This window comes from Mixophyes fleayi, chromosome 4 (assembly GCF_038048845.1).
Source record: "Mixophyes fleayi isolate aMixFle1 chromosome 4, aMixFle1.hap1, whole genome shotgun sequence".
Classification (NCBI taxonomy): Eukaryota; Metazoa; Chordata; class Amphibia; order Anura; family Limnodynastidae; genus Mixophyes; species Mixophyes fleayi.
In genome coordinates, this window is record NC_134405.1 from 110,378,125 (window position 1) to 110,404,274 (window position 26,150).

Consider the following 26,150-nt stretch of genomic DNA (forward strand, 5'->3'; position numbering starts at 1 on the left):
TCTCTATTTCTCATGTCAAGCTTTAAAGTGGAAAGTGTTAGACCCAGTACAAATGGTAAAAACACGTAAATAGGCCAGACCTCTCTTGTTTAGTGACTGATTAACTCAGCTTAGCTGCCCACTGATAGGCCTGTGAGTCAGAGAGACCATAAACTTGTCAATGTACAATGCCTTAAATGGAATAATTTCACAGGTCATTCTTACCTGTACACCTATAGTTTACAGATGGCCTTACTTTGACAACTTTACTAACAGTCACTGTTCCTTTTTAAGTGAATTTATAGCAAGCTATATAAGGGGCGTAATGTGTGCACACAAGAGCATTTAATCACCTTTCGTGGTGATTTTGTTTCACAGACACCAAAAGATTGTTTTTATTGCTGTAGTATCAATGTATAAGAGAAGCGATAATTATAATATAGATGTACATTTTATGGTAATATGTACCATCAAATTTATCCAGTGTTAAAGGAATGGGAAAACCAATGGGGCTTTCAGTTGCAGATAAAAATCAAGCAAAATATCACAACGCCAATAGTCAAAAAAATGTAAATTGGTTTATATGTCTGCATATGTTTGCCTTGGATGGAAGAAAATGTATTTTTTTTGGATTTTTATGCCCTGCTTGGATCAAACTAGTAGAAATGCCATTTATGTGCCTGCTGGATATCTCCTATGTTCTCGCTAACCTGCACTTGATATTTGGTGTGTAATGTTACATTGTACATACAGTGCTTTTTTTTTTTTCTCTCTTCTTTGACGTAATACACAGTATAATGTTGAGGCCGAGGTGCATTTTATAACATTTTATTGTATGGATGTAACCTTTGCTCCGCATTCTATGACGTGCAGCCACATACTTCTTTTCATAAGGAAGGAAAAGTCTTCAGCATTGCGAACTTTGTGTATGCTTTATTAGGCTATCTGATTCAAGGTACTACGTATGACAAGAATGCAATTTTTATGTGTGTATGTGTGTGTGTGTGTATATATATATATATATATATATATATATATATATATATATATATATATATATATATATATATATATATATATATATGTGTATATATATATGTGTATGCAAATATCTTCTCAACCAATCATGTGGCAGCAACTCATTGCATAGAAGTATACAGACGTGGTCAAGAGGTTCAGTTGTTGTTCATACCAACACCAGACATGTAATCTAAGTGACTTTGAACGTGGAATAATTGTAGGTGCCAGATGGGTTGCTTTGTTTTATCTCAAAAACTGCTGATCTGGTATTTTCAGACACAACAGTCCCTAGAGTTTACATACAGAGAATGAGGCACAAACCAGAGAGCACCTTTGGGATAAGGTGGAACGGGAGATTCGCAGCTTGAGTGTGCAGCTGACAAATCTGCAGCAACTGCGTGATGCTCTCTTGTCAACATAGGCATGTTTCCAGCACCTTGTTGAATTCATGCCATGAATAATCCATTTCCAGTTAAATAACATAACCCTTGCAGATCTACACTAGAGTGAGATTGTATTGTGTCATCAAGGCATGTTGAGTGCTCTGCTTATATCATGTCCTCTGTTGTGATTCAGATCTTGTCATTACTTGCTGAACTCATGAGAATGAATCAATAAATACATCCTGTTCTTACTTGAAGATCTGATATTTGAGATCAAGCCCTTACTTGTAAAGAGACAAAGAGAATCAGTATATATCATAACTTCTGTGTTTGTTTTGTTTTCCATAAACGACTGATCGCTATGAAACAAGACCGATCTGTGCAGCAGCAATGACCCCTTGCTAATTTGCATCTGCTTTGCTCTCATATTATGTGTTAGGAGCAATGCTGTTTTTACCAAATAGGAAAACTAGACCTACTCAGCAGACCAGAACTGTTTAGGAGGCAGCAAAAAAGTCTATTAAATATATTCATGCATTCCCATTTCATTTGAAACTTGATCTATGCCAACCACATATGTTTATCAATAAAATAATGGAGGTGGGGCTTTGGATAGAGGAGGTGTAACTATGGCAGATCACATTTACTAATTTATGGTGCACTTACTAGGGCAGAGCCAAGTCACAATGAAATCTTGGTCAGGAGTGCTAAAGTTGTACACATGGAAATAGAAATGTTGGGTTTTAGCAATATATTAATGTTATTCCCTGAACATATGTTAAACTAGACCTGGGGTTAAATTTATTAAGATGCAGGTTTGAAAAAGTGGAGATGTTGCCTATAGCAACCAGATTCTAGCTGTCATTTTGTAAAATGTACTAAATATCTAGAATCGGATTGGTTGCTATAGGCAACATCTCCACTTTTTCAAACACGCAGCTTGATAAATATACCTCCTGGTCAGTGTTTGAGAGCATGATGATCTGTCTGCAGATATGCTAGTGAGCTGCCCAAGGTACATTAGAAAAAGAATTTGATACATGATTTCTAAATAAATTCTAGTACCCACTGTCATTAATAACATTTTGTTTTATGAACTTTTTTTTTAGGTACAAGACATGTAAATAATTCTGACAATAGAAACCATTGTTTCTAAGGTAACCATCTTGCACTATCCATTTGTATTTACATTGGACACATGCATTTGGGAAGTATAAAATAACCTTTAAACACTGGTAACACACCCGGACCCGCCTCCCTTACTCTTTTAATGTCTGCATTGTGATTAGCAACATTGTCATTGTCGCAAATCACACTAGCGAATCGGGAACCTGTCGGTGCGATGGAAGTATCAGCATGTAGCCTTCCGACATGTTCATTTTGGCAGGTTAAATGCCGGCATTTCCACTGCTGGAATTACGTACCCCACCCGTTATAATGTGTGTCTTAGGTACCTGGGAGTCCAAATTAGGTCTTCAGTAGCGTCATTTGGGTTGTTGGTAAGGTAAATCCAGGGGTTTGTAGTGATTAGTTAAGTTTCCTAGGTATTATTATGTGGACCTCCTGTTATCTAGTCTGCTATGATTTGGGAGAGAGAGCCCCCTTGTTTTTTTAATAATAAGTGTCATACATAGTAGTGGTTTGTTTTCCCATACATATGTGATCATTATTTTACACTATATGTTCCTAAGGGGGTAAGATATACATGATTTTAGGACGATAGAGGACAACAGGTGGCCCTTGGGCTGGCATTGGCATAATGTACCTTACTGTACCTTCACCTACATCCCCCCGCTTAGCTGCTCAGTCTCATTTTCTGCTTTATTAGTAGAATGTGACCTCCTCTGCACTGTGCTTACCCAGAGGAGGAGGGAGGCGTGCGCTGCGCCTTTGAAGGCTGGGAGACTACACACGCAGTCCGTCAGCGATTTCAAGTCGCTAAACACTGGTTATGAAGTAATAACTTAAATGTCGCTAATTGATCCAACCAGAACATCTCATGGTTTATCCTGGCTTTAGTCAAATTTGTAAGTGTTAGGGGAGAAAAGTTGAATTCAGATGACACTTATTTTTTTTTTTGCTGGAAGCTGTAATCCCCAATATATCATGAGGAATAATATTTCCGTACATATTTGTATTTTGAATATGATTCATTTTTCCTGGCAATATTGAACGGATGGGTTCAGACGTATTTAATTTGTAGAAGGAGGCATTACTTGTATCTAGTATCTCATGTAAGGATAACAGCAAGCTCTGGTTACATCGTAGGCCATGGTCAGCAAAAAGACAATTTATGCACATTTACTTTTTGATCAATACTATTTGGGGTAATTCTATTCTATTATTTTTTTTATTTTTTTTTCAATTACAAGAATAAAAATTAATTGGAAATTTGGCACTCCTCTTTTGTGCCATTAGTGATTTTTAATTTTGTCTGAGAAGAATTGTTACTAAACACTGTAGCAGATGGGCCTTTTAAAAAATGCTATAATTGATTGTAAACTTTTATCTTGAAATTACCAACGTTTTTAATGTAAAAAAAAGTCAGTAGATATATGGTTTAAATGTATCACGAGGTTAGTAAAAATTTTGAATGACGACAAGAAGTATTCATTAAAATTAGTATCAGTATTGCCACACTTGCAGATTTACTTTGTAGACACAATTCCCTGCTGGTTTGTATGAGGCTACACTAGGGGTATGTCAAACTATGCAATTGAACAGATATTAAAAGTCAAATGCACTCTGAGGCAAGGCATGAAAGTACAGAACAAAAAAACTATTTTCTTTTGTGACTAACTTCCTAGTATAATCTAGAGTAGGCCTGTACAACCTGTGGCCCTCCAGGTGTTATGAAACTACAAGCCCCAGCATGCTTTGCTGGTAGATAACTAGCTGATGGCTGGAAGGGCATGCTGGGACTTGTAGTTTCACAACACCTGGAGGGCCACAGGTTGGACAGGACTGCTCTAGAGTACATAAGTCTAGAATGAAAGTTCTTAGAGGCATAGGCATCGTTCCTATTGTAGTTTAATATCTGAAGGTGCTGTTCTTTGCAATTATTTTGGCATGTGTGGTATAATGTACCGCATGCATTTTGTTTTCGCCACATAAATAGACTGACTCATTAGTACATTAAAAAAAAAAAAAAAGCCAACACCAAAACTTTAGGAACAGGTGGATTACATATGGGGGAAATACATCCTCTCTTTCATTGAGTTATTTTGTTTTATTGTAAATATATATATATGATTATCATCTTGTAATTTTTTCCCAGGATTCCATAAATAAGTTTATAAACAATGGTTTGTGTTGCCATCAAATCCTTCAAATTTACTAAGGCAACAGCAATTTTGTTTTCCTTGGGTTGTTAGTAGATGCTATTGAGTTTATATTTAGAATAAAATCACAGAAAACAATATCCAGGTTTTCAAATTCCTTTTGATCCAAGGTGTGTTGCTGCACCAAAATGTAACTAGAATGCACAATTTCCCTGCGTTAATCTGTCACTCAGCATTGGCACTGAAAGCTGGTGTGTCCATACTGGCTTATTATAGGTCACCATGTTCCCTCTTCTGAGTTGCTCACTTAAGCAACACTTCTCCCATCAACTTGAGAAATATAGACTGCACTTGAATGTTTCACCTGCCATCATACCTTATTTCTGGTTTGATTTGTTATTATAGGGGATTGTGCAGCGCTACGGAATGTTAGGACAAACAAAAATAAAATGTTAGAATAAATATGGGTGATTCAAAGAGATGATATTTTTTTTGTTTTAAGTTTAGCCATACTGTAATCAATATAATAAGGTTGGTTAGATCTACTTTGGTGAAGTGTGTAGGTTATTCACTATGAAAGTGTAAAATTGCACTAGTGGTGTAGCAAAAAAACAGGTAATCGCAATTTAATTTTGATGAGCTTATTGGAAATTAGAGACTAAAGTTAAGAGTCTGGGGCCTGATTCATTAAGGATCTTAATGAAAAGGTATCTTATTTCAGTCTCCTGGACAAAACCATGTTACATTGCAAGGGGTGCAAACTAGTTTTCTGTTTTGCACAAAAGTTAAATACTGCCTGTTTTTTCATGTAGCACACAAATACTTGATGGTTTATTTGTGCACTGAAATTTAAAGTTGATATTTGTGTGCTACATGAAAAAACAGTTAGTATTTAACTTTTGTGCAAAACAGAAAACTAGTTTGCACCCCTTGCATTGTAACATGGTTTTGTCCAGGAGACTGAAATAAGATACCTCTTTAAGACCCTTAATGAATCGGGCCCCTGGTTACTATAGGTTACACATTTCCACTTTGCACCTTGTCAGCACTGTAGTAAACCATATTTGTTATAGAATAGTGATTGTACGCTAATGTGTATCTATAAATCAGTTTTTTTGCCAATTATTTTACCGATGCAATGCTATGTTATTGTTCTTGCTGTACTTTACACATTTTAAAAGTGGTTGAACTGATGATATAAGCTACTGTATGTGAATGTATCGCTATGTGAGCGTTCTGCTTTCTGTAAAGATATACTTATATTCCTATTCACCGTTATTTAAACAAATCTGACTTATAGTTATTTTATTGGCGTGTAATAACAGAAACTTGCAAGTAAAAATCACTGCTTCCTGCAATAATTAGAGCATCCATGAGACATGTCAGGAGGTGCAGGACTGTTTTACAGCTGTGCACTACATATTCACTCATTCTAAAGTGTTTTGCCTGAGTAACAAAAAGCCGCAGAGGCAGGTGTACGCTGCCAGAAATTCATTACCCTCCATGTTCTGAAGCTTGTTGCTTTCCTGTACTTTGATGTGGTCATAAATTCAATGTCTCCCAATAGGTCTATTCTGCAGCCAGGCTTGCATGTGAACATATTATCGATGGAATATTTATATATACTTTTCTCCTTCTTCCATGTATAGCTAACTGATCTTTAATGAGCAGGTTACGTGTGTGTGTATATATGTATCTCTCTGTGTGTGTGTGTGTGTCTGTATATATGTGAGTATATTTTTATCACTTAGAAAAACATTCTTGTTAAGGTACAAACTAACTTCAAACAAATCTACATAAATTGTGAAGAAAAAAATCAAACTTTTTATAATGTACAGTTGAGAAAGTGTGTGCATTTTTTTTTTTTGCATGAAATATCATCTGATCAAAGTTCTATTTCATAGTCTAATTAACCGAAACAAGTAATCTTTGTTTTTTGTGTCCTTTATTGAACTGGATGTAATGTGTACTCTTTGCTGGAAATGTATGTGAACCTCTAGGCTTGGTAACAGGTGGCACCTCCTTTAGTGCCAATTGCGAAGCACAATTTCTTCACCTTGTTCCTTTTTTTTTTTTTATGGTTAATTCATAACGGCCTATGCAAAAGAGGCCGGCGTACCCTTTACCATTGCCATAAAAGTGCCCACATACAGGACGACTTGGCTGCTCGGCCAAGTGCCATGCATCTGGCCATTTCACACTCGGGTCAGATGTTTGTGCGTGCATTACACACTGTGTCCTATAGGAGCCACAGTCTGACAGTGCTCATTGTCAACTCTGGGAGACGTTTTGGGCCCAGACGCATTGTAATTTGAAGCCTAATCAGTTGACTGAATTGCTGCATGTATGGGCACCTATAGGCCCTTTGTATTGTGTACTATTCTGTGTTTATTTTGGCTACTGTGGTATTATAGAATGATGTCTCCACATGTTCAATTTCTTTTAAAAGTTTTCATGACTTAATTCAACAATTGGATCGAGACTAGTCTTGGCAGTTTTGCTTTATTGTTTGATTTATTATCAGGAATAACAGTTTGAGTATACCAGAAATAAACCAGATTGAGTTAGTAAACATTGGTACTTCGCTTCTCAGTAAAAAGCATGGCCATGTCATTTGGCTTCTGTTTCCACATTAGACCTAGTTCATCACATCTGAGACCTGATGAAGCGGCTACAAAGTTCTGCCCAAGGAAGGGACTAAAAGGCAAACGTCCATTCATTCATTTACGTGTAGCTAATAAATGCAAGTTAGTGACAAGTATTACACCTGCTGGTAAGAGTGCATTAATATAACTCTGTTTAGAGTAAGTATCAATACTATGTGGATATGTTCTATTTAGAGTTTTGTGCACCTGGTTAAATTGTGTGATCATTAGTGCTCTGGAAAAAAAATAAAAATAAAAAAAATATATATATATATTTAATTTCACCCATCTGAGGCTCCCACAAAAAGTTTCGGCACGCCTTGTTTGTCAGTGCTATGTCACTGAATGACTTTCTTGCAGAAGCTGTTCTACAAAATCCTTTTTTTTATAGTCTGTGTGCAAGTTACTTGAATCCTGTTAACTTCTTACACTCTGTACCAAGCAATTAGGCTATGCTATTAGTTGCAGATGTTCATTCCTCATTATAGTAAATGTGGGGTTGAATTTCCTGTATATACAGTATATTTGCCTAACTATGGTTTAATGGAGGCCACAGTTTGTCCAGCTTATCCACAACAATTTTCCTGAGGCCTGATATCACTTTTAGTACCCCATAACACAAGGGGGTGGCAAGTACTGGGATCTCTAATATATATTTTTTTTTGGTGCAGGTGAGCTGGCGTCGTGCCTTCCTGTCAGATTTACTGTGTTCCGACAGGTCCTGTAATCTCCCTACCTTTCAAGCTCCTTTCCCAGACTTTTCCTAGTTCCTTTGTGTTTACATGTTTAGACAATGCCATTGTATTGACCTTTTTTAGTGGCTCTGATTGTAATAAGAAAATGTTCCCGATTGGGGAAAATAGCTTCATCTGTTATTTCCGATCCTCCAGCCTCTCTCGCACAGCAAACCTCTTCCACAGGGGTTCCTAGTAAAGGGTGGGCATAAGAGGACAGCTGCAACGCTCAGATGGTTGAGGTCCTAGGGAATGGTTGCCAAGCCAATTCACTTATCCTTGAGAAGCGAGCATTATGTAAACCTCTTCAGAGGTAGAAGACCCCTTTTAATTGCTTTCATAATACACCCTATTTTATTCATTTGAAATGGCTGCATGTACAGGCCAGATGTGTGCCTAAGAGAGCCTTTTACAGCTTAACTATGAGTAATCTTGAGAATTTACATTACTCTTTTCATTAAAATGGTATTTATTCTACAGTGTGTCTGAACTGTAAACAAAACAGTTACTGATAATGAAGTTACGTATTGTTTTTCAGCACAAAATAGTGGTGCAGTAGAAACACTGTTAAAACTACAGCTTTAAGTGCATTGACATTTTTCCTTCAATAATAGCTTTTAAAAAATGTGCAACATTTATTCAAAATAGAAAAACAAGCTTTTATGTTCAAATATAACTATCTGGAATTTTGATATTCATCTCTTTCTGTGATATACATTGTTTGTATTGTTTAAAAAAAAAAAATCTCATCCTACCTAGTATATTAATAAATGGAATTGGTAGAGTAAAATAACTTGCAGTACAAATGTCTTTGTCCTCTAACACACAGACTCCTTGGAAATCTCTGGATGTTTTCCAGTCAGTCATTACTACCATAACTAGGAAAGTGCTGTTTGTAATACTGTGGGTGTATATACTGTATAACACACACTCTCTTCCTGAAACCTGTTATCCAGAACGTTACTGGACATTACTTAGGACATTCATGAGTGATTTGTAAAATAATCCTTTAAAAAATAATATGGCACTCCGTAAAGGTCCATATCTGTAATACAGGGTGCGTCTTGGCATATAAATGGGGGGAGCTTATAGTCAGGACTTTAAAGTAATAGTCATAAATAGATAAATATCGCTTGCAAAAAAAACACCCCAAAACCAACATATGTACTAACCTGTCAAACAAGTGGATGGGTCATTTGGGGACCTTTTTAAAAAAAAAAAAAAGTCAGTATAGTTTTTATGAATGTTGTGAATTTTTGATCATTCATTTTTACAACTTGCTAGATCATACTTGTTTGGATGGATTGAAAGAGAGAGTGGAGCTGTTTATCATACTGTAAATACTCAAGCTGTTAAAAAAAAAAAAAATCCTGTAAGACCGGGACCAGGCTTGCTAGTGTGTTTAGAAAGATGTTGGCATGAGTGAACAGACTCGTCTAAACGTGGTAAGAAGCAAATGAACCCTGTATTTATTCAAAGTAGGTCCCAGGGCAATGCCATGTGGTAACCTGTTTATGTTTGAAATAGACATGTTCTCTATTGTTGGTGAGATATTGTAATTTGTGCCAAACAGACTACAAAGCTATGCATTTAGCATTATATGGTCCCTAATCTGAACCCTTGCAGCTTCTCATCTAGTTTCCTCCACAACTGGTATAGGACGAGTCTGTTCAATTGGCTGTTTTTAGATCCCGGCATGTATGTAAACCACTGTTGTTGGACTTGGTCATATTAATAAGTTCAGGCCTGAGAAACGTATTCACCTTATCTGTAGGCCTACACAATATCTATACATCATTTGACTAATAATTATCCTTAATGCCTGGCACATATTGGTAACCATTTAAATTTCTGTACACAAAGCATAAATAATCTGTGTGTAAAAGATGTTGCCATGAGATTTGTGTCTACGTGTACCAGAATTTAACATAATCTAGTGAAGGTCACCTGGACAGTTTAATCACTTTAGTGTAATAGGCTTAGGTCAGAAAAATGGCTGCAATACTGTTGGGTTTCTCACAGAATGGTCTGAAGATTTTGTGATATATGGATATATATTTTTATCTTTACATTGTTTATTTCTCACTGGGTGCCTTGGAGCCCTGCTTCTTTCATTTGGTGCCTTTTATTCTCACTTGTTCAGCTACTTAAACTGTTTGCAATTATATTCCCCTCCCAGGGGTGAAAAACAATAGCACTAAAGTGCACTGCTGAGTGTTATAAGGCAAATCTGTCACCTCACCCAAAGAAATGTGTTTCACCAGAGATAATATCTGGCCTATGTGGTTGGTAATGCAGAACAAGTAAATCAGGCTGATCACTAGCCTATTTACAGAACAACCACTTAGTAATAATGGCTCATTCTTGTCTTGATGTCTTTGGATATGATGCATTGTGTTTGCTTCCTGTGCACTCAGACCTGGTCTCTGGAGGGCTGCTGATGGAGCATTGTTCAACTTCTGGTCTCGTTTACATATTGTTAAGCACAATCGTTTATCTGTGTATGTATAATAAAGTGGGTATATTCTCATTTCTCTGCGAAAACGTAGGTGTGTATTCTATGTAACACTGCGTGTTTTGTACACAGCTCTGACATAAGTAAGCATACTGTACAAAACCTGGAATAATGACAATAGGTGCAGTGATTGCACCTAATAAATAACATTACTATATGGCTGAAGTCACATGCATGACATCATTGATTTAATATGCCTTTTTCAGATTATTTTATGCAAGAGGTAGTACTAAAAGTACTTGGTCTAATTAACACATGCGGCTCTACATCGTAGAATATAGATAACTGGGGACTGATTTCTTTCAGGATCCCTATAGCACAGATGATGAATTTCACAAAGCAATTTCTGCAAAAAAAGGTCATTGTAAAAATGCTCTACTTCTATAAAATGACAGCATAGACTATGTTGATAAATATTACTTGGCTTGTACCTGGAAAATGTTGTGACGTGAAGTCATCCAACACAGTGTGACAAATCACAGTTGTGAGTGAATTACAGCTAGCACACATTTTATTTTTTTTATTATTTTTTGTAAATATGCTACTATATACATTTTTTGTTTTGTGTTCCAATGAACCAGTCACACTTTATTACCTTAATTTAACATTCATACAATTTAAAAACTCTTATAAGACTCTACAGTCATAACTTGCAATTGTGCCACCTAGAGGCCAAGGTTGCTGGTATTCCAGCAATGTAAATATTTTGTTACTTAAAGGTTTCATTTTAACATTAAAATGTTTCCTTTGCAGGGAAAATATTTGTTCCCAAGCTGAAACCCAAAGATTTCCATACAGAAGAGAAGTTATCACTGGATCCAGAACTGGAAGAAGCATTGAGCAGCGCCACTGATATAGAACTAAGTGACCTTGCAGGTTAGCATTTAAGTAGCAAATATCATGCCTATAACTACTACTTCTACTACTAACTGCAGGAATCACTAAATCTGGGCTGTATATATGAGTATCTATATTTTCTGACACGTGCACTTTTCAGAGGGTTTATAGAGTCCTAACTAAAAAACTGAGGTTTATATAGAACCAGCAAGTTTGCTTTTATTGTCTTGCATTGGATCTGTACACAGTTATTCTTTAAAACAACAACCCCCCCCCCCCCTGCCATCAGACATGCTGAGAGCTGTGAGTCTGTGTTAGAAAATTGATTAGTCGCATGCTTAAAAGATACTTGCTGTGTAAAGAAAGAAATTAAATGCTATGTGTGCTCGTTGCTTTAATGTAATTGTTTGCAACAGTAACTTGGCTTTAGGGCAGTGGCTCCCAAACTTTTTCAGTTCACGGCGCCCTTAGAGTCTCCATAATTTTTTCAAGGCACCCCTCCAAAAATAATTACTGAGCAGTCTCATTTTATAAGTAGTTGGGTCAAAATAACATAATAAATATTTAGATCAGGACAGAAATACTTCGTTGTTTGTAAAAATAATACACATAAATCCAAGGGAAAATAATATTTTTATATATTTGTTTTCAATTATATTTCTGTCAAATAATTTACAGCTAATATTAAGAGGAATAAGATCAAACAAAATAAAACGTGTACAAAAATCATCACAGTGCGTCCCTTCAGCCACACACTCTGTGCGCCCCTTCATTCTTTTGTCCCTCTATTGCTGTTTCCCATCACCTTTTTCCCTCCCCTTTCTTTACTTACCATACTTGGCCTTCTTTCTTCTATTTTTTATGTCTTCTTACCAATCCGGCGGCGCTTGGAACCCAGCATCCTCCTCTCTCCTGGTGCTTCTCACTGAATATGTCGGACGTGATGACGTCACGCCCGACATTCAGTGAGGAGGGAGGATGCTGGGTCCCAGACGCCGCTGGATTGGCAAGTTTTTTGGGTTTTTTTGTTTGTTTTTTTCTTGCTGGCCGCTGCACCCCTGTGACAGTGTCGCGGCGCACACTATGGGAACTGCTGCTTTCGGGTGTATTTATAGCTTGCTGTTGTAATTATTATTGTTTGAAGTTATAGTCTGCTAACATATTTTATTTTTCCTTTTAAGCTATCCTTGGAATGCCCAGCCTGTTACCAAGCAGTACTAGTAATGGGTTTGATAGCCAAGGATTTCCAAGTAAGTAGTTCTATTTTATACTGCTGCTTCTGCATATAAATGCTTCCTTGCACATTAAAATACAAAATCCATTTTGAAAAGGATCTACAGGCCAAATTAATATGAGATGTAGAATATTTCCTTGGCTTCACCAAACAATAGATTTAGAACAAAATATATTATAAAAGACAGTGTATTGCCTTTGTGTTTCAGCAACTAGAGACATTTGAGTTTCAGAATTAGTATTTATGTATAATCCATTGATGTATGGCGCTGTGGGTCTCACTTTTCATGTTTAAAGGCTGCATCTATGTTTTAAATGTATTTTTTTTATTCGATCTTTTAAGTAAATGGCTAATGTGATATTCAGGCCACCATGTAAAGAGCTGTAATATAGGCAGTAGTACATGAGCTTAGGGCCTGTCCTGAGACCTACAACTGAGATTGAGACGTAGCTGTTGTCTATTTGCTGGTTACTGCTGGCTCCTCCTTGTTTGTTTTCTGCTCATAAAGAAGGTAGAGAAGTGAATCAAGTGACAAACTGAAAATAATTATAGCCAGCTATAAGATAAGTGGTAAAATATCAAATAATACTCAAATAAAAACAAGTAAACATCATTGAATTACTTTAGAAAAAGCACATACTTTTTCACTAATCGCTGTTTTGTCAAGCATGCGATGTCATGCATTATATCGCCTATCCCTGTTCAAAACAATGTTCTAAGTGAATTTAACATAATCATCCATTTATATAGCGCACTAATTCCGCAGCGCTGTAGAGAGAGAGCTCTCTGTACAACTGTCCCTCAGAAAGTCACTCATATATAACAAGTTCCAGTGTGCAAAACATTTTCACTCACTCCACAAACAGCTCCAGGGCCATCTCTGTGTATAGATGTTTTCAGTGGATTATATATGTATATGAGTAATTCCCAGCTGTTGTATCAGAATATAGAGGTTTGTCACTTTACTGGGCTGGATATAAAAGGAACAAAGTTTGTTTATATGAAATGTTGTAATGTGTGTATAGAATTTATTCGCTTTTATTTATAAGGCACCACAAGGCTTCCACACAGTGCATAGAAGGTTAAAACATAAAACAAACTAACAAGAATATATCAGTACATACAGATAAGAACAATACAGATGAGCAGAATAATAAAAACATAGATGCAATTAACAGAGAGATCATATGGCATACAGAAACAATTCGGCATAACAAGACAGGGAGAGAGAGTAGGACGGAGAGTGGAGAGACATGAGAAATAGGATAGAGGACCCTGCCCGTGAGAGCTTACATCTATAAAGAAAATATATATTTTGGTCGAAATTTAGAAGTGGTGGTATGAAAAATGTAATGGGAATGTAAGTGAATAGACTTTGATAGGTTCAGTGCAATGAAGGCAGAGAAGTGTATGGTGTAAGTGTATGGCATACCACCATATACACCCCCACTTCAACCAATGTGTGTGTGCGCACATACATACATACATACATACATACATACATACATACATACATACATACATACACCAACTTTTTACCGTTTCCTTCTGGGCTTGGAGGTGAAGTGTGAGTGGGGGGGGGGGGGGAGAATTATGCGATTCACTGTGAATCTTGTCATGGAGGTGTCCACCCTGCCTACTTCTCTAGGAAATGGCCTGGATGCCGGAATATGGCCTGCTCATCCGGGAGTTTTTTTGGGGGGATAAGCAAAAAAGTATGTACTGCATCTAGGTATTCCTTTTTTTGGTACTGTTCAGTGCCTGAATTATTTGCAAGATTTTTCATTGCTTATTAAAATCAGCTGGGTCTAATCTCTTTTGACTGTCGCACAATAGCAAAGAAACATGACTGTACAAATCCTAGGAACCAGGTAGACAGTGCACCTAAAAACTTACTGGATGACTAAATTTTTAAAATAATTTGTATTGATGGTCAGTGGAGGCACATCACTCTTCAAAGCACCTTCAAAGATCCTGCTGGCTCTTAGACTGAGTGAACTCTCTTCTGGATGCTATATTATTTTGCCTACCCCTGATAAAGTAATGAAATAGTTGTAATCCTCACGATTAGGCATGTTTTACAGTTATGTAGTTCATGGAAGACTCTCAAGAAGAGTGATGTGATCTAGTTTGGTTCCTTGAGTACATACAAATGACCCTCATCTGACAAGCAAAATCCTTACCTTTAGCAATGCACACTTAAAATGAAAAGGGCTCCAGCATCCAGAAGACAGCACATCCCTCCTTACCACTCATTTCTCATTTTTCATTGCTCTTATTTATTAGTCATAATTTTCCTATGAATGTATTCATTTTTGTTTTTTTTTATTTTTCAGATGTTGTCAAGGCAGAACCAATGAGACCTGTCTTTGATGAGCCCCCAAATCCCACCAATGTGGAGGAGAGTTTAAAGAGAATCAAAAGCAATGACCCGCGCTTGACTGAAGTTAACCTCAATAACATAAAGGTAGTACTGAAGGCTCACTATGGCTCAGCAAGGCATGACAATGCTTTTCAAAGCTCTATTTTTATATATTTTTGACAATTATTATTAATCCACCAGAAATCACTGTTTCCTAGTGAACTGATAGATGCTGTCACTTAAACACTGCTTCAGCCCACAAAATGGTCTTTCCACAGGTGATAGGTGTACCCTCATACACTATTTTGTTTACATGCTAACTATGGTGCTGCCGATTATTGCAAGCTATCTAATAAAGCGCAGAGCAGGTGGCCATCAAATGACTAAAGAGAGGTCAGCAAGTTAGATAATACAATGTTCATATGCCACAGAACTAATTGGATCAACATCACTGATCAGTCCAATGTCATCCAGTCACTAACAGTGGGAAACTTTCACATTCGTGCTTTAATTGACTTGTCATTGTTGTTTTGTCTTTGTCGTGGCAAATCGGTGCAAATTTATGCACTGTGCTTAATTTCTCTATATATTCATTTTTGTTTCTTTTTAGAATATCCCGATTCCCGCCTTGAAAGAATTTGCGATGGCTTTGGAATCAAATACACATGTTAAAACATTTAGCATTGCAGCAACAAGAAGCAACGATCCTGTTGCAGTAGTAAGTACTCAAGATGTGCTGCTTGTCCCACACATGCAACATTTATTTTTCTCGCGATGTGATATTAGAAGATTACAATTTTTGTTGCTTTTGTAGCAAACAAAAGATCTTCGTCCAGAAACATAATTGTCCCAAGTCTTGAAAATTGTTATTGTCCTATTGAAAAGAATAGTATGGTACGGTTTGTTGATTGATTATAATTAAGTGATCTTTTTCCTGTGCATGATATTTTAAGTTATCAAATGTAGATTATTCTGTGTGTGCGCAAATTGTTCAATGAAAAGCTAATTTATGAAAAGAATAAAATTCAAAGTTGTTGCATGTCTGGGTACTACTACTCCTGTGTCCTTGTGAACTACAGCGTAATAGAATAACTTGTAAAATAATGTGCAGAAATGTAATAATTTATTTTATTATACAGTCACTTACCATACTCCCACCAGTGTGGGAGTATGGTATTATGTCCCTAGCTGCTGCCTGTACAGGCTTCAGTTTAAACTTGTTTACAAGACTCCCAAAGGAACCCTTCAGACCAAGCCTGGCATGTATACATGGAATTGCAACTTCCACCCCTCTGTCATATCATTATTGCTGTGAATGACATTTAATAGCTCTTGGATTTTCAATCTACATTTTTAATAGTAACTTGGCAATAGTCTTTATGGACCATTTTCTTTCATCCCTTAGGCATTTGCTGATATGCTGAAAGTGAATCGAAGTCTAAAGAGTCTAAATATTGAATCAAATTTTGTCACTGGAGTTGGTATCTTGGCTTTGGTAGAAGCACTGAAAGAGAATAAAACGCTATGGGAAATCAAAATTGATAATCAGGTATTTTCCAAGTGCCTTTTCAGCTTATATGCAGCATAAGCTTTACATTTTTAAGTTCTCGTTGTACTCTCTCTGGAATTGCAGAATTGCTTATAGAGTGTTTCAGATACATACATTCAAACATTCCGATGGGATGGATTATTGCAGCTAATACATATGGTTCATGGAGAGAAGTACTGCTACATTTAGCATACATCATAGTAGGACTGAGAATGTGGATGACATAAGCCTACATGATTCCATCAAGCTTATTTCTTCACTTTCATCAGCACAGAAAAAATAACACTCATTAATCAAGGAGAGATGTACAATTAAATTTGCGTAGTCCCATCTTAAGGAACATTATGCAACTAAGATGGGGGTTAATCTGCCGACATTTGGGGACCCCTCCCCAACCCTCTTCATCTTTGCCAAGAACCACACATTCACCTGGGACTTCCACCGTTGTCTGCATGTGTAGTCTATCAGTACTTTTGAGAACCAGCTGCTAAAGAGGCAGTGATGCATCTGAAGAATATATTTAAAACTTTCAAGTATTCTATTTAATTTGATTTGTAATGTAAAAAGACATCATCCCCTGAAGAATCATTGCCAGTTAGGGAACCATTAACTTTTACTGCTTATCATAACATTACTGTTTACTCTAGTATTTTTACTGCTATGTAAATCTGCTATCATAGACAAGTAACTTCTCCCTTTTCAGTGATATTGCAGACATATAGCATTCCTATCCATTTTTAAGCCAGTCCACCTTCAAGAAATACAAGATCGATAAAAAGTAGCAGAGATTGAAATAAATTGCTCATATTTTCCATGTTCTTTTTGCTGATGCCAATTGTTTTTTTATTGATTTTCCAAACAGAGACAACAACTGGGAACTTTTGTGGAGATGGAAATTGCTCGGTTGCTGGAGGAAAATGTAACCATTCTCAAATTCGGATACCACTTTACACAGCAAGGTCCACGGACAAGGGCGGCTGCTGCTATAACGAAGAATAATGATCTTGGTAAGAGGGGAAGTGCTGTACACTATAATACTGCCATCAAAGTGCACAACACACAGAAGCGGCTAAAGAATTTATAGAATCATGCAGCTTTCACGATTCACAACTCATTAGTGACATCAGAGGCATGTGGCTCAAACTGCCTCATTTATGTAATTTCCTAGTGAATTCATAGGCTTAAAGTTGGTTCTGACTTCAAAATTGCTGCCTCCACTGAGTAGGCAATGGGTTTATTTTATGTCAAATACCTTTTATAGCAGCTGTACCTGAATCATTTGTAAGCTTTGCTAAAGTAAAATAAAATCCTTGTATATATTTCAGAGTATATGTGGTATATTTTCAGGTCAGGAGTCGCACTGCTTCCTAGTTAAAAGCAGTGTAACAGATTTGGAAAGCCTTTAATGAAATTAAACTAGCAGTTTAATATTCCAATTTTTTCCCAAAAATGGTATGTGTACAGGGTTTTCATTGTGCCCTTGTTCCATTACTCCGAGGTGTGGTCCTCTCACTGCTTTGGAACACAGCTTGTACCACTATAAAAATAGGTGCCACATAACTGTGTTGTCCTTTGGCTCTTTAATCTATGCCCATATGGAGTAACACTAAGGCTTACATATACAGTCTCCAGTACTGGTGCAGAACTGCATGGGGTATGTAATGTGGGTTAATAATCTCAACCTAGACGGATATCTGAAATAAAACTAGGAATTGTTATTTAATCACTCAATGAAAAGAGCTTAAATCACTATCAATATTTATATAGCCAACTTTATGGTATTCAATAATAAAGACATTGTGGAACACACATAAAGGAGTATGAGTGAAAGTTAATCAGGTTTCCTTAGAGCTGACATTGGGGTTTCCTACAGATATCTTGAGACTCCTGCTAGACTGCCAATGATGTAGCAGCAAAACTTCAGTCTCAGTTCATTTTCAGCAGCCACATGCTTTTACTATAACCTGAGTGCTTCCTGAAGTGAATTGATAGTCGTCCCTTCTTCCTCAATGACTTTACTTCAGTGGGAACCTTAATCCAAAAACTGTTCTCCAGCCTTGTTTCTTATAGGTTCACCATTACTACGCTCCCTGCCCTGGTCATCAGGAGGAAGCTTTGTGCAGGCCAGAGCTTAATAGGTCTTCCTATCTTGATGGACCGGTATATAGAGGATTCCCTGCTGGGATCAACTCCACTGAGGCTGGTGATTAGGGACAATGGGGTCCTTCACCAGGGAAACCATAGTAATTAATGTAGTTCGGGGAGGGCTGATTCCCTTCTGTTTACCACCTTAGAGTCAGATCCTCATGAGCAAGGAGCTGGAGCCTTCTTCCTATGGGCTTGTATCAACTTTCCAAGCATCTCTTTGGGATGGGGTAACATGACAGGTTAAGTCATGTTTCTACACATGTACATATTTGGTTGTATTCTTAAATGTTCCAATTATCATTGTGGGCAAATAGGACCCCAAACAGCATTAACCTTTATTAAATAATAACGTCTTGCCAAAATAGGGCAGTCATTGATCACTATAGGCATTCTCTATAGTGTTTGACACTTTTTAACACTCAACAAGTTCCTGCATTCACTCTTAGAAATATTTTTTATGTACTGACAGCAGACTTTCCGTAGCGGTCTATGATCACCATGTTTTTTACAGCAGTTGAAGCTGCATTCCTGTCCGGCACAACCTACTTAAGCTCAGTTAATCATAGGTGCATGAAAAGTTACTTGCTAAATTGTACTTGTAAATTCATAATGCTGGAGTTTTTTGCTTTTCTTTAAATGACTGCCTTTTTCTCTTCTGCATTGCAAAGGATTACAAACTGCTGTTAACTCTAGCTTTACCATTTATCATATGCTGTATGCAAAGGGAAATCTACTGAGAACTTTATATATTTTATTGTAATTCTAAATAGTAAGAGTGATGTACCATGCTAATCTTGAGACATCTACCACTTACATTGTTGTAATTGGAACTATTTGCCAGGTCTTTTCTGCTGACATCTTTTCTTTCCACTGTTACATTTTTCAGTATGGAGTTTACAGGTACTTGTTACTTCACATTTATTGGCATCTCTTCAAGACCAACTCTGCAGTGACACAAGGTTATAGTGCTGGCAGTACACATTGTCATGGTTGTTTTATCTGTATTGCCCATTGCATGTCTGTTTTTGAAACCCTACCTTGTTTTATTCACTAGCTGGAATTCTATTCCAGTGAGATGTGTTGGGTGTTTACTTCATATGTTTGGTGTTACACATAGCCACCTTCAGTGGTGTTTAACTGTAAGTGCCTATGGTGTTTGCATCTGTTTGTTAGTAATCTAATAGCATGAGACAACTGTTACATTTAATACACCAAAGATGCCAGACTAATGTACTTTGCAATAACTTTGTCTCTGCTAAATTACTATTGGAAGTAACTAAAATATAGCAACATTAACCAATCTAAATATAACAGTGATGAAAGGAGAATTCCAGGCAAATAAAACATTTAATCAATAACACTCCCCACAAGCAAAAAAGGAGAGTTCCAGTGGCCAGATCATTGCTTGGTTCAGTTACTGCAACATTCTAATATGTTGCTTTTCCAGGCATAAAAGCCTGGAAGTTTAAAAGTACAGAGGATGCATTGAACAGTTGGCAATGCACCTGATCAGACGAGCAATGGAAGTGACTCAGTAAACCTAGCTGTCAACCATTCACTGCAGCCTTGTTCTTTTCAACGTCTCCAGACTTTAATGCCTGAAGTAACACCTGATGCCGTCAAACATGGGATGTAGTGGGCATTGGACTGCCAGGATGTTCAGTAGTTCGGGGTGGTGGTTTTATTGACAAGATTTATTTCCCAAGAATTTTCCATCATTCTTGCGATTGTGTCATGATTTTGAGTTATAGCGCAATATATGTTAAGATACAGTATGAGTAGTTATCCAGTCTTCCACCAATGTGATGGAATCTTTGCTGTACATGCCAAAATGAATAAAACAATATTCTAATTCAGAATATGGTCAACAATGTGAATAAATAGTTTTTATTTTACTCTACAGGGTTCTGGTTTTAAAAGTTGGGATCAAATCATATGGTTGATACAGCATTACGCTTTTCTCTTCAATATCCACTTGGCCTAGTGTTCTGCTTGTGGATTCCTAGACATATTGCAGGTCAATTTTGCCGTGCAACCATGCTGTTAGGAAGGGTAGAACTGCAGCAGGCACTTAGAAAGTATGTCTGTTCCTTATAAAACTTGGCCACTTCATAGAAGAGATTGGTAAAAAAAAACTGTGAATAATTAATATTGTTCTTTTTGTGTTCTTATTGCAGTTCGAAAGAAAAGAGTGGAAGGTGACTACTATTAAACTTTATTTTACCTTAAGAACATTGTTGGAGATTTCAAGATCATTGGTGAATAATGAGCTCTGTTCGGGCGTTATAGTCTCCGACTTCATCTGACTGGGAAGAAGGGAAGATACTGGAAAACTGCAAACCATTATCTGATCGTTCTTTTCACACTATTATGATACACCTTGCTTTTTTTAATCTAATTTAAACCCTATCGGATATTAAACTGAAGAGCCATATATCGGATAATTGCAATTTGAAGAATGTAACCTACTTCTTGTCCAAATGTTTCTCTTTGGAAGACCACCACTCGGATGCATCAAGGAGGGTAGATGCTGGTTAGACCCAAGCGTAAGCATAAGTTGTATGTATTGGAGTTAAAAAGGGAACCTCAATGTTGCAAGGGTCTTTTTGTATTTTTAAAATAGCTTTTGACCTAATGACAGAATAGAAAATACACAGATACAAAATTATTACTGTAGTGATTTTAGATTAAATTGGACTGAAATCGCCAAGAGTGTGTAAACTTGTCTTAATTATAGTACCAAGCACTCCTCTGGGGAAGATGGTTACCACTTCTCCCTTTAATATATTTCTTTACTATACAGAAGGTGGATTCTTTAGGGAAGTGGCTACATTATAATGTTTTTTTATGTTCTTTAAAACAAAAAATTCCATTAGTTTTTAGGGCATATTGAAGATGTTTTCATTATGCAATGGATCCATTCGTTATTTAGCTCACTTATATCAGGGAAACAATGAACCAAATATTCCAACCCGGGTAACTATAGATCAGGGTAATCTTAGTATGTTAACCTCTTCTGCCTATAATATGCAAAAACCAGAAAACGTCTCAGTTGAAATTTACTCTTGAATTAAGGAATAGCCATAATAAATGTAGCCATTTAGCAATACAGATTGCATTGTTGAAACTCCGTGTTTATTCTAATAGCTATCTGAGTAAAACAACATTTTACTTCCTGTATCCCTGAATTACATGCTGAAATTATGTACATTGGCTGTATCTTATATTGTATTTTTATAATAGTGTACACATCATTAAAGGGTGCCAAACACTGTATTCTTGCGGTATAAATTCTTATGTAATATACATATTACTTTCATTCTTAAGAGAGCCCTTAATGTGTTCAGCATTTATAAATAAAATCTCTTTTTTTTCATGAAGTGTGTACTGTACTCTATAGAGAGAGGGTTCGCAAAACAAGAAATACACCATAAGAATGCATCAAAATAGAAAATATACATTTTGACATACTGTTTACAACTATTACAAATACTAAACTGGTTTATAAAGGGTGTGCTAGCTACAACCATATAGAAATAAATACTAGCTGCTAATTTTAAAAATTATTTGGAATGAAATATACAGATAAATTACCATATTTGAGTCAGTGAAGTATTGTCATATATTAACTTTTTGCCTCTGCAATTACATTATTAAAATGCATGGTCCATTGGAAGGCTTCACAAAATTAAATGGATGGACCAACCTGTCACAAAGAAACCTCCAGAGTGATCCATTTGCTTAGGGCATCGTCAGCTCCTGGGGCAGATGGATTCACCAGCCAATATTATAAGACATTTTCTCACATATTAGGAGGCATATTTGACTATGCAACCACCCGCAAATTAAATTAATTGGAATTAAAATCGGAAATAAATCCATGTGACAATGCATCATCACCATCCTGAATAATAAAAAGATCATCACTGTAATGGCCATAGAAAACCAGGCATGTCCTCAATAAACATGGTGAGATTACCCCATATACATGTTTGCATAGCTGGGGGTGAACCTGGTCCCCTTGGCCGTCCCCATCACCTATAGAAAAAGTGTTGTCAAATAGAAAATAATTAAGTGTTAGTATAAACAGAATAGAGTCAGGGATAATTTTATTATGTCTCGAAGATCCCACCTTGAGAAATTAGATGGTCTCCAGTAGCTTTTACACTCCTAGAATGGGATATGTTGGTATATAGTTTTTGTAAATCCAAGGTGGAAAAACCTATATGAATATTTCCATTTGATATCCGCTATCAAATTTAATAGATGTGTAGAATCTCTGAGAGATAATGTATGGTTGGAGAAACTGATCAACCTAGAAAGAAGGATTCGAGGTGAGGGATCGAATACCTGAAATTACAGGACGTCCTAGAGGTGATTGTAGTGATTTGTGCCATACAAGATAGAACATCACAATTTTCTGGACAAGAAAGTGAGTATAAGATTAAAAGCACAATGTATAGACACCCACAATTTGGCAGACTAGGAGTTCCAAATTTAAAAACAATATTTTCACAGCTCATATAGCACTATACATACATTGGCATACCATACACGACCATCTGGATTGACATAGAAGCAGCCAGCTCAAATCGAAGATATATCTGCTCACTACTTTTGCACCCAAACCAAAGTGACTAAACAAAAATGGCTAAACCCCACACTATAGTTTATTTTTCTTTATCAATTTATGTAACAATATGCTACATAACTCTCCATGTGTACTTGTTTGGAACAACCCACTATTTTGTCCAGGGGACTAAGTCACATCAGATTCCTAGAGAACAGTGGGAGACTGCTTCCATTCACAAACCTAAATTCCATCAGTACTTGCAGATCAGACTCTTATAAACATCTCCCATGTACAGTCATGGCCAAAATTTTTGAGAATGAGACTAATATTATTTTTCACAAAGTCTGCCGCCTCCGTTTTTATGATGGCAAGTTGTATATACTCCAGAATGTCATCAAGTGATTAGATGAATTGCAATTAATTTCAAAGTTCCTCTTTGCCATGACAATGAACTTTCTACCCAAAAACATTTCCACTGCATTTCAGCCCTGCCACAAAAGGAACAGCTGACATCAGGTAAGTGATTCTCATGTTAACAAAGGTGAGCGTGTTGACAAGGACAAGGCTGGAGATCACTTTGTCATGCTGATTGAGTTAGAATAACAGACTGGAAGCTTTAAAAGGAGGGTGGTGATTGAAATCATTGTTCTTCCTCTGTTAACCATGGTTAACTGCAAGGAAACATGCAGCTATCATGGCTTTACAGGCAAGGATATTGCTGCTAGTAAGATTGCACCTAAATCAACCATTTATCAGATCATCAAGAATTTCAAGGGGAAAGGTTCAATAGTTGTGAAGAAGGCTTCAGGGCGCCCAAGAACACCCAGCAAGCACCAGGACTGTCTCCTACATTTGATTCAGCTGTGGGATCAGGGCACTACCAGTGCAGAGCTTGCTCGGGAATGGCAGCAGGCAGGTGTGAGTGCATCTGCACACACATTGAGGCAAAGACTTTTGGAGGATGGCCTGGTGTCAAGAAGGCCAGCAAAGAAGCCACTTCTCTCCAGGAAAACATCAGGGACAGACTCGATATTCTGCAAAAGGTACAGGGATTGGACTGCTGAGGACTGGGGTAAAGTCCTTTTCTCTGATGAATCCCTTTTCAGATAGTTTGGGGCATTTGGAAAAACGCTTGTCCGGAGAAGGAAAGGTGAGCGCTACCATCAGTCCTGTGTCATGCCAACAGTAAAGCATCCTGATACCATTCATGTGTGGGGTTGCTTCTCAGCCAAGGGCCTTGTCTCTCTCATAATTTTGCCTAAGAACACAGCCACGAATAGAGAATGGTACCAAGACAAGAGTAACTTCTCCCAGCCATCAAAGAACAGTTTGGTGACGAACAATGCCTTTTCCAGCATGATGGAGCACCTTGCCATAAGGCAAAAGTGATAAATAACGAAGTGGCTTGGGGATCAAAACATTGAAATTTTGGGCCCATGTGTTAGGAACCCCTCCAGCCGGCACAACACAACACAACCCGGAGTCTACTCTGCCAGTCAGGTGTTCACTGGAGCCCCTGATGGTGGGGACAGACTGGGCTGCAGACTGACAGAGGGTCGTGAAGTGTGTACCGGCTGGGGAGAACCCAGGCAAGAAGAGTCAGGTCCACGCAGAGGTCAAAGGCCGGCAGCAGGTAACAGTAATGATGAACAAGCTGAGGTCAGAGGTCACAGGCAAAGTAGCAGAACGGGTAAACAAGCCAAGGATCAGGGTCACAGGAAACACAAGCGAAGTCCAATACGAAGCCAAGGGTCATACACGGGAAGTCAAACGTAGATACAGGATACAGGAACTGGAACAAGCAGGTCAGCAGACTGGAGCACAGAAGCTATAACCGGCAATGAGGCAGCAGACCTCATTGCCTTAAGTACAGACACAGACCAATCAGCAGTTGAACACACTCCTGCAGGCTAATTTACTAGTATCCAGCAGGGCCAATCAGGGCTTGCCCCTGACCTACACAGTTGCAGGCTAATGCCTGTTAATAAGCCTAATCAGCCCACAGGCTGCCTGCTATGCGCATGCGCCCGGCTACCAGCACCGCCGGGACGCAGCGCTAGTGTACTAGCGTCTGGCCGTTGCCCTGGTAACGGCCGGACAGGAAGAGGAAATGACGTCCCGGTCGTCAAGGTGACGGCCGGGACGCTGGGGCGCATGAGAAGCGAGCCGCGGCGGCTGTGAGTACCGCCGCGGCTCGTGACAGTACCCCCCCCTTGAGGAGGGGTCAAGGGACCCCGACACCCAGGTTTTCTTGGAAATTTCCTGAAGAATTCCTTCAATTGTTTGGGAGCATGGAGTTGTCTCCGCGGAACCCAAGATCGTTCTTCTAACCCGCGGTTCCTCCACTGTACCAAAAAGTGCACCTGTCCTTGCACTTTTTTAGAATCCAAGATTTTCTGAACACTGTACCTCTGTGGCTTGCCTGAAGACTGGGCTTGAGCTGGATAAAGAACTGGTTTTAACAGAGAACAATGAAATGTGTTTGGAATTCTTAACGAGCCCGGAATTTTTAACCTAAATGCAACAGAGTTCACCTGCTTGATGATGGGAAACGGCCCGATGAATTTAGGGCCCAACTTCTTGCAAGGTTGCTTCAGCCTGATATTTTTTGTAGACAGCCAGACTTTCTGGCCAACCTTAAGAGAGCAGGGGGTACGGTGTCGGTCCGAAAATTTTTTTGCAACAAGTGAGGCTTGTTTTAAAGATGAATGTACTTTCTTCCAGACAACTCTGAGATCCCTGGCAGTGGAACGGATCTCCTGAATACCAACGGACTGGAGTGAATACAAAGAGTTAGATCTGGGGTGGAAACCATAATTGCAAAAGAACGGAGAGGTTTTCGTGGATGAGTGACAGGAGTTGTTACAGGCAAATTCTGCCCAGGGCAACA

At 37.8% G+C, this 26,150-nt stretch overlaps 1 protein-coding gene across 1 annotated transcript in view; it reads left to right on the forward strand.

The window, feature by feature from the left end:
* LOC142151907 (tropomodulin-3-like) overlaps nt 1–22,067 on the forward strand; it is a 48,243-nt gene extending 26,176 nt beyond the window's left edge. The window contains exons 4-10 of the mRNA XM_075207999.1: nt 11,311–11,433; nt 12,576–12,644; nt 14,965–15,095; nt 15,601–15,708; nt 16,396–16,539; nt 17,402–17,546; nt 20,865–22,067. Coding sequence (XP_075064100.1) covers nt 11,311–11,433; nt 12,576–12,644; nt 14,965–15,095; nt 15,601–15,708; nt 16,396–16,539; nt 17,402–17,546; nt 20,865–20,899 — 755 coding nt within the window. The 3' untranslated portion in view covers nt 20,900–22,067. The remainder of the gene's footprint in view (nt 1–11,310; nt 11,434–12,575; nt 12,645–14,964; nt 15,096–15,600; nt 15,709–16,395; nt 16,540–17,401; nt 17,547–20,864) is intronic.
* Nucleotides 22,068–26,150: the final 4,083 nt, after the last annotated feature.